This window comes from Phalacrocorax carbo, chromosome Z, assembly GCF_963921805.1.
Source record: "Phalacrocorax carbo chromosome Z, bPhaCar2.1, whole genome shotgun sequence".
NCBI lineage: Eukaryota > Metazoa > Chordata > Aves > Suliformes > Phalacrocoracidae > Phalacrocorax > Phalacrocorax carbo.
In genome coordinates, this window is record NC_087548.1 from 46,171,507 (window position 1) to 46,189,617 (window position 18,111).

Below are 18,111 nucleotides of genomic sequence, written 5' to 3' on the forward strand. Positions count from 1 at the left end.
ACGGCTCTGGGGCCTGTGAAGCATTAGATAAATATTTCTCTTTGAGGGTCTTCTCCCTGCCCAAACATGTTTGCATATAGAGAGGGCGCATGCATGAACATGTGGCAACAGATGTCTATTTTGCTGGGATGTGCCGTGTTTGACGGAATGGCCCATAAAGAGTTAGCATGAGGCTGGAGAGCAAGCATTGCTGTTTGCTATAAACAAACTTTACCAAAGTGCCTGTAATTGCAGTGTTAGAAGATTGGCCAGGCCTACATGGTAGCAGGGGAGGAAAATAATGCTTTCTTTTATCTGTTCTTGCAAACAGCTGGAGACAGATAAAAGCGGAGACAGTTTTAACCTAAGCAAAGATTGTGACTGTGTGCTTTCCTTTGTTCCTCTGTGCTTTCAGTTTTATTCCTTCTTAGTTATATTTTTATTTGCAAATGTGCCTATGCATAGGACAGCTTGTGAATGCTTTTTCTTTTTTCTCTTTTTTTTTTTTTTCTTTAACTTAAGGAGATACCTGTTTCTCCTCAAACTCAACTCCTATGGCTGTCTCTGCTTCAGAGGTATGCAAGGACAACAGACTCTCTGCTTTGTTCTGCCTACTCATGGCAACTTCCAGAGCCCTGACACAATGACCAGACAAACATCTTCCACAACTAACTATCACTGAGGATGTTTTGCTGTATTATGGTAGATGTAAAACAGTCTTGAAGCAATCATTTTCAGATTTTCCAGTAACACAGCATGCAATGGCATAAGGTAGAGAGAGAAAAGGAACTGTTATCTTAAAAACAAATCAACACCTTCTATCACTTCTTCCAGGTACACAGGAGAAAATTTTCAAATCCTAGCATTCAGAGAGAGAGTAGTGATTTACACTGACACTAATTAGAATTACTTAGCTGGATAAGTTCCCATGCAGTGCTTTGAAATCGTAGAAACTGTACTTTGCTGCTTCTAACGAGATGCCTTGGACGGATATTTTGGTACAGCAGGAAAATGTTGCTTTGCTAGACATTTCAATTGCTCTAATTCTTCAAGTCATACCAACCCAATAATGTATAGCTCCATCAGGGTGACTCTTGCATGCACATGGGCTCATCTACATAAGGAGTAGCTTTTCCTGATTGAGTCTGCTGTGGATGTTACTGCAACAGAAATAGCTCTTCTGTTGTAAAACCTGTATTAGACCACTCTTTCCTTTTGTTAATTGAAATCTTTTATGGCTCTGTATGTTTTCTGTAGGGATTAAAATTAAGTATTACTTCAGATGTATTTTTACTGTACTATGTACTTTACACATATCTTTTTTTTTTCCTTCAAAAATTAAAGCCTATTTGAAGCAGATTAGAAGCTGTATTGCCTACAGGCTTTTCAGGTACGCTTCATGGCAAGGCAAGTGTTTGTGTTTTCACAATGTCATTCCTGCAATTTCAACATCTGATAAATAAAGGCACAACTATTTTCCTCCAGCTGTTCTCTTTGATATGTAATTGTCCTAAGCTGGTACCTCCTTTTCAAATTCTGTGGAAACACAGGCATCTTAGTATGGACAAGTTTATGGGGAATAACGAGAAAAGGACTGTTTCTGGCCTATCGTATCTCATATGAAGAGTGAGAAACCTTACCCTTTCCACTCAAGTATAGGGTGTGGAAAGGAGAAGGCTGAATCCTTTGCAGTATTTAACATGAATATGTTTTTACATGATGACTTTCTATAGAAGTCTGTTACTGAATAGTCATAGATTCAAAGGTGCCCACTATATTATGTCATTTGTTGGTGATGCATCCTTCTCTGCTTAAAAACTGGATTGTTGCCTTGGTTTGTGGCTCCAAAGAAATTAATAAAGACATTTTAAGAACTAAATATATTAAACTTTTAAAAGTCATTCAGGAATTTATACATCAGTGACATCTTTTAAGCCAAGAAAATTACAAATCTTTTAGTTTCTATATGGTATGCCCACATTCAAAGAGTGAAGGTATATTTCAAGCTTCTCTTTGCAATTCCTCTTTTTCTTTAAGCAAATACGTTTCTGGTGTTTTATAAACTTGCATTACAAATACAGCTACTAGTTCCAAACATTTTTTATTTTACAGCCTAGAAACACTCATACTGAAATGGTATATATATCAAGACAGTTTTCCTATAGAAAGTTTAAAGAGATTGCTCTTTGCTGCCCTTTTTTAAAAGCAGGAGCTTGTATTTCTAGGATGTGAAATAAAATAAACCCCCAAAAGACAAATAAGTATCAGCTATGTTTTCTTAAGAAACATATGGTTCCTGCGTAAGATTATGTATATGTACAATTTAGCTATAATAAATAATAATAAAACCTGAAAGACTATATAACTTTTAGAGTTCTTCTGCATCCTAAGGTTTGAAATATACCTACCCTTAAAACCCTCCTTATCTCTTAAAATTTCAGATTGTTCATTCTACCCTGCCCTTTTCTTACTGTTTTGTTACAGGATACAATACAATGACATGTGGTAGATAAGAATTTTCAAGTTTAAGTAAAGCCAAACAAAAGCTCTTCAGAAATGAAATCAGCTTTATTTGTTAAAATAGTTGTACTGTGTACAAAGGAAATTACTATAATTTACAATACCTAAGGCACAGAACATTGGGGGTTTTTTGCTTCCACTGGAAGAACAGTATTTTAGAACTGAAGAATCGTTAGAATCAGACATTAATAGTTGTAATAAAATAATAATATAATAATAAATACTTCACATTCATATAATCTGAATTTATAATAATCCAAGTGTTTCAGCATTAACTAATACATGTTAATCTGCTTTCAACATGTAGGTAAAAGTCTCTTCTGCAGCTCACAGAAGAAAAAATTTGTATGACTCATGGTGAGGGTTACGTCAACCTAAGATATTTGCCTTTGTCCAGTTTCACAACGGCCAGCAGCAGAGCTCCAGGAGGATGGTGAGCAGGCAAGTGAGTGCAAACACTGTTTGCTGTAATCTTAGCCCATTAGAATATAGGCTGGTAATTTCCTCCTTTTCTGATCTCAGTTCTAAAAAAATATCAAGGGAATAAAATGGTTAATGGGTAAAATATGTAAATTTTAAAACATAAGGATTTTCAACAGACTTTGAAAGTCTTCTGACATCTCACGGGTACTTAAGTTAAAGGTATCAGCTGTTAAAGCCAATCAAAGAGGCTATTCTCAGGGGAGAGATGTGAATAGATGTCCCATCAATGATCGTTTGAGGAGCAACTGATAGCACTTATCAGCTCTTGCAGGCATTAATCTCAGAATAATCAAAAGTAAATACCAAGCAAAAGCAAGAGCAAGATCTTCAGAAGAGGTATGCACTCAAGTCTGCATGCAGCCTTTTAACCCTTCCTTTAACAAGAAGGGGCTTCATTTATTAGCACAAGCAGAAAGCCATACCCCCATGCATGTGAAAGCCACGGAGTCCCTGCTCAGAGGATGAGCCGATGATTCTCCACTGCTGCCTTTATTGCCTTTGTTAAACTAAGCTCAAGAGCAGTTAGCAGTAGACTGCTTTTACTAAGCTTGGTGAGGCCTGCTATGTCTTTCGCTCTTGTAATGGGAAACAATAGTACTGATTCAAAGGTGAACACCCAAGGGAACTTGAACATTTACTCTTCTGAAGAGTTTAACAAGCAAGTTGGGTGCCTCACATAATTAGTCAACAGAGAAGACTTCAAGGCAAAAGTGGTTTTGGTGGTGGGTTTTTGGTTTTGGTGGGGTTTCTGGTTTATTTATTTTTTTTTTTTTTGTTTTAGTTGCAAAGATGGGAACCTTATATTTCCTCTGCATTTCACTTCTTTGGGCTTGTGGGCTTATCACACAGTAGGGCATATCCTAGAGGATATAGGGCATTGTAGGGCATATCTAAGAAGCTCAAGTTTTGAAATTTGTGTTTAATTCTGAATTGGTGGTGTAACTCAGGAGTCACACTGTTGCTGAGATAGGAATCTAATCAGGAAAGAAGATGCAGGTAGTTCCTTGGGTTGCAAATGAATCTTGAAGCTATTTAGGTCTGTTGTTTTCTTATTCTACTAAACATCGATGTTGGCAAAACTGAAGGAAAGTATATTATAGCACAGGATGGGAGAGACACATCTTGGATGGAGAAGGGCAAGAGTATTTTGGATTAACTTTGCCACTGGAAGTAAAACAATCTTAAACTAACAAGTCACCTCAGAGTACTGAAAATTGTCTGGATCTCAGTAACCAGTTTTCCATGGAAAATAAGTACCTGTGAAGCAGTCCTTCAAGTCTTTATGCTAGCTGATACACTGTTCTCAAAAAAAAATGCTCAAACCTTCATACAAGGATTTTTACAGGCTGATGTATAAAGACTTGACCTAAAGTAATATAGTGGATTTGAGGATACTGGGTGGTGCTACTACTTTACACTGATCAGGACTATGGCTACAGAATTTTTGTGGAGTGTGCTCAGTCTTAGAACTCTGTACAAGAATGTTTTGAAGACTAAGATACAGACCATAGAATAAGGTTAAGACTAGTTTTCTGCCATTTATGTATTATCTTATGCAATAATATGCAGGTTTTCAGTACTTGTTTCCCTAGTGTAACGCTGGTTTCTGCTACTGTTTTTCCTCATCTAAGAAACATTTTTGTATGCTTGGATGTAGTCTAGTTGTACAAATTGTCCTGGTTAAGTGGGAAGTCTTAGACACGCACAGGTTTTGTGAAACAGAGAATCATTTAATCCCTGTAACTTTCATTTAAAATGGGGGAAAGTTTCCTACTGCACAGGATTATAAAGATCTCAAAGTATTTTATGTGATGTACTGTACATGTAACATCAGTATTATTAACTGTCTCACTAATGCGTTCCTTGAAGCAAAGTAGGCCACTGCAGAAGTCTAAATAGAGCACATACAGCATTCTCCGAGTACCCCACCTTGCAGAGGGCAATTCTGTTACCCACAAGATAAAAACGGTTGATTTGATGCCATTCCTTACCACAATTATCATGCATTATTTCTGAGAGACAGTTCAGAGTACCATAGCCACACCGACACAGCCAACAGCCCTTCAGCACCCAGGTGCCGTGGGCAATGCTGCCGCAGTTGCTGTGAAGGACAAGAGAGACATTTGGTACATCCCTGATCCCACCACAGAAAATAACCATCCAGAGCAGCACACTCACTTTCTCTGGTTTTGGTCTGTTTTTTACCTTTGCCTCTCATCATGTTCACAGTATCTGCCAGTGAAATGCTTTAGGCAGGCACAGAAAGCCCCTAGGATACAGGTCCCTCCGTTTTGGCAGCAGTGTCTGTTCAGTTTTTTACCTGCAAGACAATATTACAGAGGTTACCAAGCATCCTGGGTAAGCATCTGAACCTCCCTTTTTCCTCACTTATTCTCGCAGGTCTCTTCAGTTGCCAAAGGATCTTAAGGATACCTAGTTTTATTGTCTTTAGAGACAATAAAATTATCTGCCTGTTAGGAGTGTTTGTTCAGTTAAGCCCAGTTTGTTTAGTTAAGGATTAGAAGCAAACTACTAGGGATTACAGGATGGTCAAGAAGTAACGCCTGGCAAGTCCTGTAGCAGCAGCAACTTAGTGAAATATTTCACTCTGATGTGAGGCAGGTTTCAGTCATACTAAGAAACGGAGCATTGTTACCAGGAAGTGGTAGTTATTTTTGAAGAAAGGCTGCTTTGTTACTGGGAAGAGTTGCTTAGTTTTAAGAGGGGAGGGGAATGCTCCCCTCAACTTTTCTCAGACTCCTGGGATGGAGTACCTATCTAAAACTTTACATATGTGGGTAGAGAAATAAGTCTGTCCTTGCCTTTTTTCCTGTTAGTACTGTTGCTTTCAGACAGCTCAATTTTTTTTTTTTTAAAATTAAATAATTTTTGGTCATGAAATATGGCGAATGTTTAAAAATGAACAGAATTTGACGAGGTTTTACAAGCAGTTTTGCAAATCCAGGGGCCGAGGCCTTCTTAATTCATTGTATCATTCCCTGTTTTCCATTACCACCTTTTTCAAGTAAGAGATCACAGTTTCTACCTTAAATACTTATCACCATTTCTTAAGTAGCCATGGGTATAATTTAAATGAGCAACCACAGAAAACCAATCGTCTGGAATCTTCCAGGACAACAGTCAAAGTATTACCGAGTCAAAATACTTCTAAAAACAATTTTATGGCATTGTTTAAATAAATAGTGTTACCTACTCTCTGTAATCCCAGTGAAAGGTATCAATGCCCTGGAATTCTGTTGCTTTCTGCTTTCATAACTCTGATTCATGTCACTGAGAGCACTTATAATAGTCCCTTCGTTCTTGGGCTGCTGCTTTTGTGCTGTGGTATTGAGAATTCTCACATCTTCTTCACGTTCTTCTTTTTCACGGCCTTGACAAGAAGTGCAAGTATGGAAGAGAAAGGTAGCTCATAATGAAGAAATGCGTACTGTAAAAGTACGAGAGGAACACAGGGGGGCGGGGGGAAACACGAAGTTTTCCTTACCTTTTCCCAAATGAACAGCCTGCCAGACAAGAGTCACAGTGAAAAGAATTCTACAAAAACAAAGAGCTGAAATAAATTGGTGCTCATAAGACACATACACCAAAACAAAATGGGGGGAGGGGGGCGGGAAGGAGCTTTATCAACCATTGATAATATAAACTATAAATTTTTTATGCCAGCAATAATTTGAATTAACACATCAAAAATAACCTTTTCTGAAAACTGGGGGAGGTGGGGGGTGGGCAGAAAACAGGGACATACAGATTAATCTTGTTTCCAGAAAGCTACGGATTCCATACATTTGCAGATTGACAACCAGTCCAAAATGTCTCTTTCTGTACATTTCTTTACCGCAGTTAGGTTGTTGCCAGTAGTTACAAAAACAGCAAAGGCAAGAGAAAAAACATCAGCCTTCACTTCACCCACACTTCCAGGTACATTTGCTCCTTTCAGCTTCCTGGCGTGATTACCAACCAAAAAAAAAAAAAAAAAAAAAAAAAAAAAAAAGCACTGCTAAACGGAAAAGCAGCCTCGCTGGAGAAGATCCTTAGGAGATGAGGCAGCCTTACCTAACATGATTTCCCCAGTACATTTTCCTGCAGTCTGAAATGCCTGTGAGATCCTCCAGGAAAGCTTGAGCAGAAGGAAGAGGTCCAAAGACCCTCACTGAAGGCTGTTGCATACAGCAGTCCTCACACCATACACGGCAACAAGCAGAGGAGACAGGAAGATAGACGAAACTTTTCTCTCTCTGTCCAGTTTAAAACAACGTCGAAAAGACATAATTCCTAGCTGAGCCCCCACTGAAGCACTAGCGGGCAGGGACCATCTCCCTGAGCTAGGACTCCCTGGCCTGCCTCCCATTTACATGCACTGCTGAAGGGTGGAGCAAAGTGGGGGCACCTACTGCTGGGGGGAGACTTAAGGACCACAGAAAAGCCCAAGCAGTAAGACCTCAACTCCAGTTTATTTCTTAACATAAAAAACTCTTGTACTACCACATACTGCGCAGGGAAGAAAAAAACGGTCTGCAGAACTGAAATAGGTATATAATAAACTGCAGCAGGTATAAAACAAAGGTTAAAAAGCCTCAACTATACCTACATGTCTTGTCTCTACCCGGATTTTCCACAGGGTGCTCTGCTTCATGAAATCATACCACTCTGCAGTGCAGGTAATCCTTAGAGCCTGCATTAGAGAATTCTACCAAAAGTACTACAAAGAGTACTTTGTAGCCCTTGACAGAGGTTATCTCACAAAAGCTGTTAATAAACTCTTGAAATACCTTTTGAAACTTCTTTACTATTAGTAAAATTAGACCCATTAGTGAGTATTCCTAGTCTGAGTCCACGCAATGTCAGCAGATACCTAGATTTAATTTACCAGGTGTGCTGAAATGAGCTAGGACCACTCATTCTACTATGCCTCAGCAGCATCAGCAAAAAGACCTGCAGCTGGATAGTGGTGAAAAAGCAGCTCTGGGCAGTTTTAAATGGCTCTGCCTAGGGTGTACATGGCCTTTACCTAAGTTGTAACAGGAAACTGCAGCAATACAGCTTTGTTTTGTTTTGGTGGGGCACGTGGAAGAGGGATGCTTTCACTCTGCCAGTGCAAATCAAGCTAGTACAAATGGTACCTTGGCTAGGTATATGATCACATCAGACATATAGGTCAGACCTTCACTGAAGAAATTGCTCTACTAGCTAAAGACAATGTCATCTCTTGTTTGTAACTCCCTGTGGCTGACACTTGCCAGCTTTCCTTCGTCTAAACTAATGGTTTGAAAACTGCAACACCCCTCATCCAATTTGGTACAAAGGTTGGCTTAATTTACAAAGAAAGCTGTCTGAGTTAAGTCAACCTGCTTGGCACTGAAGCAGATGGAGAGTGTTCTGAGGACATGCTTGTTCACGTCTCCTGAGGGGATGCAGATCTCCAACAAGAGGATAGGAGTACATGGCTGGAGATGTGAAACTGCTGTTTCTGCAGGGAGTGGTTGTAGGGAGGGCTCTGCTGAGCTGCATTCATCTTGGTGGATAAAGCATTTTCTAGTGCTGGTACAACTGTTGACTCCAATTGATCTAAACTCAGTTCTTGTAGACGTAGGCTAACTCCTTAAGCTTCATGGTAACTTGTTTCATGCTGTGTTTTATGTTTGTTATTAGTTTAAATTGATTTAGATGACACTATTCTTGTTCCATACCTGTACTGAAGTATATCTTTTGGAATTGAGAATCTGTAATGTACATTTGTGTGTAATTCAGCTAAATCATCACTAGAAGAATTTATATGCTAACACTGTAGGTAAGATATTTAATAGAAAGAATGTTAAGATAAAAATCACAACATGCTAATTCAGGAAGGGATTTTGTTTTTCCTGTCTTAAATAGCAACAGTTTTGCAGAGACAGATTACTCTCACCATTATGCTGTCTGCCTCTACCTGCTGTGATTCACAAGAACTTCTAAACTAAACTTGTTAAAGTTTAGGTGCTTGCTTAAAACCTATCATGTGTTCAAGTACTGTTGTGACAACAGATGCTGTTCTGAATTAGGATTGTTAAGATGTTTCACACAAAATGGGAGACATGTACTTTTTTGCATGCATTTACAAAACGTGTATGTTTTATCAACATATGAAAATGTTTACTTGTGGAAAATACTTACAATCCAAAAATTTCTTGGTTTTGTTTGTGTTCTCTAGCTGTATATCAGGGTTAGTATTTTGAGTTTTAAAAGAGCAGCTGTAGTTACATTTGTTTGCTCTTTTTTGTTGCTATATTAGGAACAAAATATTCCTTTTCAATTTGGTCTAACTGGTAGTATCACTTTAAGTTACAATATTCAGATGCTGAAATGCCATAATTTCTTATGTAATTTGTTGGTTTTTCCTCTTCCCGTAAACTGAAGTTAGAAAAAATAAACAGAGGTAGGTAAACACAGGAACATCACACTTACTGTGGTTTTGTGGAATTTTTTTTGGTGTTGTTGTTGTGGTGTTTTGGTTGTTGTTGTTTTTTCTAAACTAAAAGCAGTGTTAATATATTTCTCCTGGGAAGACTTTCTGGGTATCAGATTCTGAGCCCCATACTGAAGGTAACTTTCAAAATGGGGATGCTGGTAAAGAAATATTGATCAATTTTCACAGCTTGTGCCATTAGTTTAAGGTCAGAAGTCATCCATGCAACTGCAAGAGCTAACAATGTGGGGAACTGTAAAGTAGTTAGTAAACATTTCTCACTGTGATACCATGTTCCTTCCTTCCTTCTCCCTACAGCCGCACCAGCAAGGTACACATAGGAATGGGGACGTGGTAAATAGCTCAGATATTGCTGTTGCCTGACTGCCCTGTAGAGGTGAGATTGATATGACACTGTGGAAAAGTGCTGCTGTTTGTGTTGACAGAATGTGCCAGAAAGTGATTGCTTCTGCCCAGGGATTTGTGAGGAGCTGCAGTAAGGGTAGACACACCCCCTTTATCAGCTTCAAGTCAGATAAGAGTGGAGCCAAGCAAAGATCTGGTCCTGAGCATTTCAGTCAAGCCCTCTGTACACAGGACATGGTTAACCATTAGTTAGGGGCCTTTAATACTGTTAGTTCCAACAGCAGGTCAAGTAGCCTATGTGGAAAAGGATTGTAAGAAGACATGGTGTAACTCATTAGTCCACATGACCCCTCTTGCACTCATCCAGGGAACTGTAGGTCTGTAGTCTGCATCTCCTGGCACTGTTTCCCAATGTGAAAGTGGACCATTACACTGAAAGACGAAGTGTGGATAGTATGTACTGTTTTTTGGTATATTAGTGTTTCATACCAACTGTATTCCTGTGTAGATACTCAGTATTTCTAAAAGCTTCAGGATCAATAGATGGCTAAGGACTGGAGGTAGCAATGGGAAAAAAAGAAACAAGGATGAGGAAAATGTGGGTGTCCCTCGCTTCCTGGGAGCTATGCTGAAAAGCCTGCTCAGGGGTATGCAAAGCTCAGCGATGGCCAGTGAAGCCAAAGCGCCTGCTGACTAGAAAGCTTCACGTTCCCAAATACCAGCTAAGGGCTAGGACCAGATCTCTAATCAGATTTGTCAATGTTAAATCAGTTACGCACAGTATTACGGAAAACAGAGGAAAGAATTACCAGCTCTGGACATTTGTTGAAATCTTGGGAATAGAGACTTCTGTGAAGCAAAGCCATCAGCCTGGGTGACTTATGGTTCTCTGAGGAAAGGGCTGACCCTAGGTAGTCTACGCTGGGAGCTCTCAGAGTGTACTTAACTCATTTTGTTGGCTACAGCTGCAACTAGGGCTTCTGACAGCTACTCAGGCATTCTTGCTTTCTAAAGGATATGTAAAACTTAAACACAGTCAGATTGAATAATTCTTGTGGTGTCACAGAACTTTCTCGACAGGGGCTGGTCAGAGCAGCTCTCATTAGTGTCAGGAATTTCCTATAAGATCATGCAGGGGTTGCTGTTGTTGCCTTTTAATCTCTGTGTACATATGAAGCGGAGGTCATACACAGGCACAAGAGCTTGCAATGGTTCAAATGAGCAGTATAAATGCCCCAAGCAGCTTTTTTCACTCCAGGCTAAGAATCTCTTGCATTGGTTTAGCTGGAATCTGCCACTACTTGACTTGAGGAAGCACGAAGCAGGAAAATAAGATAATCCATACACTGACTGGCACCACTAATAACACAGGTCCATGATCAACTTAAGCAGGATATACGGCTGCTGCTGCTAAAAGGAGGAGTACTCCTTTGTCTTACACCATGGGCTATTTGTTCATACTGCCTCCCTCACACTGCCCTTACTGTTTGTGCAGCCATGAGTGAGCTGGAGCAGGGAGTTTATCTGAATAAAAACTCAGCTGGCAAAAAAAAAAAAATTAGTTTTAATCTGGATCAGTTCCCTGATGGGGCTCGCCATGTAAGCACTAGTGCCGGCAGAAGTAGGAGGCAAGGATAAGCAGCCACGGCCATGTGACAGCCAGCCCCCTTTCTATAGAAGAGCTGATTTATACCAGATTAAATTGACCGTGGAATTTGTAAACAGATTTCAGTTAATAAATTTAAACTGTTGTTCCCCTCCCCAGGAAATAACCACATCCAATATATCCACATGATAATGATACCACCTTCTATGCTCTCTTCCTATTAGCACTGACTAATACAGAAGAGTAGAGCAGTCATCCCGCATCTCTCTGACAGCATAAAGATTAAGGTTAGTACAAACAAGATGGGACTGAATGAAAGAAAACAACTACAGCAGTCCCTTGGAGAGGGAACCTTATGCAGATACTGTACAAAGATGTAATGCTCTGTCACAGATGGATATAAATTTATGGAATAAACCCAGCCTCATAACAGAGCATCCTGTAGGTTTTCCTTCTACTGAGTCTAATGGTTAGTCATTAAACATGATAAAAAAAATCAATATGGTAATGGAAGGGTTTTGTAATTAAAATGAATGTAGTTTATGTCATTTGTGTACAGCAAAACAAAAAAAAATTCTTCCAGTACACAGGGGAAGTGATAAGAAGATCCTTGTTATCCTCCTCTGAGGAAAAGGTTCTTTGGTGAATGAATCAACAGGAACACCAACAGACTGCAGGACTGAGACTTCTTTTCTTCTTCAAATAAAAGAAGTTCTACTATTGTATTGAAGAAAAAAGGAAGTACTGCGGAAAAGGAAGTTTTGCACAATTATTTATTTTGAAGTTTGAAAAGATGATGCTTTTAACCTCTTCAGGCTCTGCAGAGACCCAGAAAGTATTTTTGTAAAGTTAGTAGTGCTGAGTTTTACCACTTTTTTGGCTGAATGCACTTCTCCTCCACATGCTATCAGGTGTGTGTCTGTCTTGCCCACCATTCAGGAAGCTGTGTCAACATTTCAGGCTTAAGAACAGTCTCTTTTTGGCTGCATGAAGCTTACCAATTCTTGTGCTGTTTTACTAAGGGTCCGTTTGGGGACACTGTATTAGTGCAGTCATGCACTCAACCTATATCTCTCTTGCAAAATTACTGTAGCCATCTATCTGAAAATCTAACTTTTCCATATAGAAAATGTAATTGCTTGAGTTTAATGGCACATTTTGACCTGGATCAGTAGTCTTGTTAGGTGCTGTCAGCTGAAACCAGAGTTAAATTTTCACTCAGTCAGGTGATCCACCCTAGCAGTAAAGACAGAAGCAATTCAAAGGTTGAATAGCTGTCAGGTGTTTCCCCTGCTGTTTTCGTTCAGAGGTATTGCAGTGTGGTTTAGCCTGTTGTTAACAGTGCTGCAGTAGAATATGACCCCAGGAAGCCTTCTGTGTTTATGTGGCATGACACAAACTAGGAATTTCATAGCAGTATTGAAGGAGTCCCAGATGAAGAAATAATCCCACAGCATATTTCAGGGACAGGGATGGAAACCCCTGTATAGATCTTGCCTTTGACCTTCAAGCTAGCCAAGGATACTGGCATTTCTTTAAAATGAAGCTACATGTTGAAGCTGAGACAATGTTAGAAGGCCAGTTCCCAAGTCAAGCATGTGCTGAGATTTGCACTGGTTCTAGTGGCATTGGACTCCTTATGGAGCTGAATCCATCTGTTAATCTGGAATAACCCTATCTACCTTTTTTTCTGGGCTAGTTTTCTGGCTTATGAATTGAAGCATCTCAGCAAGAGGTCTAGTAAGTACTGGAGCTGACATATAGGTGGGTGAGGGAATGTGTGGCTGGGAGCCAGGCATTGAAGGAAAGAGGTGGGCAGGACATATTTTCAGGTTTTATGCACTATTAGATAATCCTAAACCATAGTGTCTTGCTTCACCCTTCTTTTTCTCTTCCTTGAATTCACCGTTCCAAATACAAAGTAGAAAGTAGCTTGTATGTATAGATATTTATATAAAAGTCACTTTGCAAATCTGGGTATTGGTGATGAGATATGTGTAAAGGAACAAGTCTGACAATTCTTGGAGAGATATCCTTGTAGGCACCAGGGATGGCAGGCAAAAAAGAGAGATCCAGTGATTATTTTAATCTATGTTAATAGCATTTAAATGTTAGTATCAATTAAAATAGAAACAAAACACCATATCATAATTTATACTGCCCTCAGCAGTCCAGGCCTTCATTTTGTCTCCAGTCTATTGCTCCACTTAAGGGCTTCTGTCCCCTGTGCCAGGCCTGGGTTCCAGCTCGGCCCCAGGCCAACAATTTAAAATGTGGTGCATGTGCCATTGTTTGCAGATGGCTTGTGCTCCAGGTTGCTTTTCTGTGAAGAGTGTGTTGGAGATGAACTTCTGCCATTACAATGGCTTCATTTCTGCTCCATACTAACTGGGGAGCTGCATGAATTGAACTGAAGCTGCATAGGTCAACGTTTTTAAAATAGAACTCTGTACCAGAGCTAGCACATATGTAATGATGCTTGGGGAAAGCTGCCTTTGTCAACAGGCCAAACTTTAATATCTTCATCCAGGCACTCTGAATGGATTGCTGTATCAAAGGCAGTTTTTAAAGTTTCTAACCTGTGCTTGTTAGGGACAGTCTGTGAGCTGCTTCTAAGAATACAAAAATCCCACGATAAAGAACAAACTAGAAACCAAATGAGTGAAGTCTGGAATATAAGGATTATTTTAAACAGTTAGATCACAAGTGGGGCTGCAGAAGGATAGGAGCCATCTCTCTTTCAGCAGTGGCTGACTCCAGTGTGCTGGAGAGTTCTGCACTGACAGTGGGATCTACGTGGGGAAAAGCAAAAGCAACAGTGGGATTTGTGCAGGTAGAGTCATGCTGTTGCGACAGAGCACATTTCAGCATATGCTTGGCTTGGGGATTAGCCTTCTGACATCACTTTTGCCTTTCGGTTTGGGAATAGTGATCCCAGATTTGAGGAAAAGTGACTGTTGTAGCTCCATAGTCTGTTACTAAGTGTCTGCAAATAGTAAAGCTTTCTCTTTTTTTTTTTTTAAGCATAGCTATATGGTGAGGAGAAAAAACAGTTATAAGTGACATTAACTATGACAAACTCTGCTTGATGGCACTTGTTTGTTAAGACTTGAGAGATGCACTGTGAAAACCCAATTTTCTGGTTACTCTGCAGGTTAGGAACGATGTTACGCTGGCATGGTATGTCAGTCACTCTGCCACAGAAACCAGCTGTTATGGCATGAAAGTTGTTAGTGTAATTCCCTGAAGACAAAAGGGTAGAAACAATCTCAGTCATCTAACATGGACTTATTGTGAGCAGGTATATTAATGGTGTGACTGATCTAACATCAGATGTTCTGAGGAGGAATTTCTGGAAGCCAGGAATGGCAAATTGATAGAAGATTTTTCCAGAACACAAAGTTTTGCTTGATAATAAGGACGATGAAGGGCACAAGAGAGGATGCCAGCTGCAGTTTCACACTGCGATATACATATGTATATTTGTAATTTCTGGAGGGTCAGAAAAGCTGATTTTTATGAGCTTCCTGCCTTGCTGCTTCTCCCACAGAGTTCTGTCTCAGTTGTGCTGCCCAAATCATTCAAGTCATCATTCACAGCAGAGAAGAGATTCAAGTTTCTAATTATTTCATTTAAATTTGGACCTTTTGCAAATCAAACATAGAGGGCAGCCTTGCAATAACGTTGAACTGATATAACTGTATTTAAATGAAACCTTCATCCATGTGCTTAGCTCCTCTGCATATGCCATGCCTGAATGATGAAGAAAACTAAACTTCTGTAAATATGGTGATTTTTCAGCAGTGTTTGCTTGTAGCCACCTTTTAGGATAAAAAAAGATTGAACCAGTTTAATAGATTACAACTATGTCCTGAGTCTCCAGGGGCCTGAAACGAGAACATGGTGCATGCGAATTTTGTTAATGCAGTTTTGTTTGGCTAAAGATGAAAAAGAAATAGGTGGGGAATGCTAGTAAGCAGTAAACATAATCCCAGGCAATGACAGCAGAGAAAATATCTGCGAATTTGGGATGACTTTATAGCTGGAGATGAGTGTATGTTGAACGTTTATGATGAAATTTGGCCTAGCTTAATTAATTTCAACTGGTGCTTAATGGGTGCTCTGGGAACACTTATAAACTTCCTCTTTAAGTGAAAATCTACCGTTTTGTCTGCTCAATCTTCCTGTTTTTACAGGGGCACAGATTTCCAGAGGCTTATGACGCTTTATCATTTGGAAAACTGCCCTTCATTTCCAGACATAAAAATTGACAGGAAAAAAAAATGTTTTCTTCTTTCAGTAAATTGTGTTGATATTTCTCTAGTGGTATAAAATTTCTTCCACAGTCCTTTCTCTGGCTATGTGTGTATTTGTAATAGGTTAAATCTCTTCAACAGAATGGATTCTGTCCACAAGAATAAAAACACAGACTTTTGTGGGAGAGGAACACAATCCCTGATACAGGTGAAGGAGCCATGTCATCGTGATTCACCCTCTGATGTACAGAATTGTTGTATTAGCTAAGGATTGTGCTCATGCAGATGGGACTAATAACACTGAAGCACCCATGCCCACTGATCCCACAGTGATAAATCTGTACTTGCATGCACATGTCTTCTGTGGTCTTATCAAAATTATGGTTGCCATCTATTAACTACTGCAAAATATCCAGCAAGTGAATTTATAAATTAGATGCAGAGATACATTAAAAAATATTTAGTCTAGCACTGCTTTCTTGGACATATTTTAACATCCAGACTGCGATCTGATCCAATGCTCATCTTTGTGTGCCTGACCTTGAGTGACTAATCACAATAATTTTTGTGTGTCTGGTCTTCACTGTGATTTTACTTTGAGAGAACTGTCTCCTGTTAGCTTGTGTTTTCCCTAAAAATACCACAAGTACATCACACCACTATGTTAACTCTGTAGGTAGTGGCTGGAGTTCTGCAGAGCTGCATTTGTATCACGAGGATGGGCTGTCCTCTTCTTTAACCCTGAGGCTAGTCTTTGTCTTCCTGCACACACAGAGTATCAAAGTGGGTTTGCTTTCCTCCGCTTGTGCAAAAGTCGAGAAAAGTACTATGCTTGGGATAATTTTGCTTTTTCACCCCTTCCTGCACTTGAATGAGCTGGCAGATTAGCAGGAATTTATCGCAGTGGCTGAAAGTTCATCAGGATGTCCTGAGGCTCAGTCAATACAGTTTGCATTTTACATTTCTGCTGGACATTACCACTTCTCAATTCAGTAGATGTCAGCCGGGGCCTCACCATTACCTAGCACTTTGCTGGGGTAGGTGCAACCAAATATTGACAAGTAAGAAAGTCTCTGCTTCATAAAGTTTATAGATCATAAGTACTTAGAGTAACACCTAGCTTCATGGTTTTAAGTTAATGAAGGAGGAAAGGGGAGATGAATAGCCACTTTTCAAATCACTGACCTGCCAACCACTTACCTGAGAAGCCTGAGCTTTAGTCGTTTGTGTTTTTTTTTCTTTCTCGAGCATCCAATCTCTGTTCTCTCTCTCTCAAACGTGCCCCAGTGCTAACGCTTTAATGTAGTGGTGTGTACCCCTCCTCCTGGTTAATCTCCCCTGCTTTTGCCTATCATAGGCTTGTGCATGGGAAGGCAGATGTTGGAGGGTTCTCCTGAAGGGGTTTTCAGCTGCTCTACAAATTTTGCATGCCTTGCTTCTCCTTCAACTATGAAAAGACTCCTTGTGCATAGGTTGCCATCTCAGAAAGACTCTGTCTAGAAACTCTTAGCAATGTGTTGCAATATTAGACAATGAGTTGCCTGATGAAGAAATTTCACTTTAAAAATAACCACAGGGACCACTTTAGTGATGCAAAGAAAGTAAATGGAAAATAATGTATACCCCACTTTGGTTGAGAAACCAAAGTGACAAAACACGTAGGCTGTATACAGTTACACTACTGTTACATATACTAGATACAGTTCATTTGTCTGTTTTATGTGAGTGGTGCTCAGACCACACAGGGCAATGCTAGCGTGGGTGGCATTAATGATGCAGGCTTGTTTTTACCACAGGATTCCACCATGCTTCAACGCAGTTCTGAGAAGCTAGATTTGCTGTGTGACGCTATTGTAGAGCAACAGGGATTGATTGTGAGCTTTACGTTGCCTGTAAAGGAGTGGTCAGCCTGAGCATGACACAAGTCCATCCTAGACATTAGTGAAACTGTGAGCTACAACCTCTTGGCTTCTACTCCAGCTTAACTTCCTGTCTTGCAGAGATTTTCCTGTGGATTTGTACCAAAAAAAAAAAAAAAAGGGAGGTAGATGCACAAAACATTTTGCAGCAGAGCTTATCTTTCAATCTGATTAGTTTCTCCCATCTAGTTTACAGATTAGCCTCCCAAACACTTGAGTAGCATGTCTGAGGGGAAGGGGTACCCTGTTGTGGAGGCTGGAGGAAGGAAATGGGCATGTTGTAAGTTGTATTGCTCCCAAAAGGGGAATTAAACCTAGTAGGGAGTAAAGGCCAGAAAAATAACAACCACATTGAAGAGTGATTTGTTGTCAAAAATTCAAATAAAGGATTGGTTATATTGTTTTAAAAGGAGAGTCCTACTGTCAGTATAGCTTATTATGTATTAAAGTTTTACTCTGTCAGAAACTATGTCCGTTCCCAAGTGTCCATTTAGCAAAAAGAAGACTCATATTTGGATG

General features: G+C 39.8%; 1 protein-coding gene across 1 annotated transcript; it reads right to left on the reverse strand.

The window, feature by feature from the left end:
- Positions 1 to 2,898: 2,898 nt before the first annotated feature.
- LOC104043483 (cryptic protein) lies at positions 2,899 to 7,307 on the reverse strand. The gene is made up of 6 exons (XM_009503113.2): positions 7,057 to 7,307; positions 6,488 to 6,537; positions 6,197 to 6,373; positions 5,188 to 5,302; positions 4,974 to 5,083; positions 2,899 to 3,023 (listed from the first exon to the last, which is right to left on the reverse strand). Exons 1-6 carry the CDS (start codon positions 7,167 to 7,169, stop codon positions 2,899 to 2,901), a joined length of 690 nt encoding a protein of 229 aa, XP_009501408.2. The 5' UTR covers positions 7,170 to 7,307.
- Positions 7,308 to 18,111: the final 10,804 nt, after the last annotated feature.

What these genes read in the sequence shown, in the direction of transcription:
- LOC104043483 (XM_009503113.2), bottom strand. Translation starts at nt 7,169, where the DNA reads ATGCAACAGCCTTCAGTGAGGGTCTTTGGACCTCTTCCTTCTGCTCAA. An exon ending in GGCTGTTCATTTGGGAAAAG is followed by an intron (nt 6,374 to 6,487) that starts GTAAGGAAAACT and finishes CTTCTTGTCAAG; the next exon opens with GCCGTGAAAAAGAAGAACGT. An exon ending in AATAATGCATGATAATTGTG is followed by an intron (nt 3,024 to 4,973) that starts GTAAGGAATGGC and finishes ATATTTTTTTAG; the next exon opens with AACTGAGATCAGAAAAGGAG.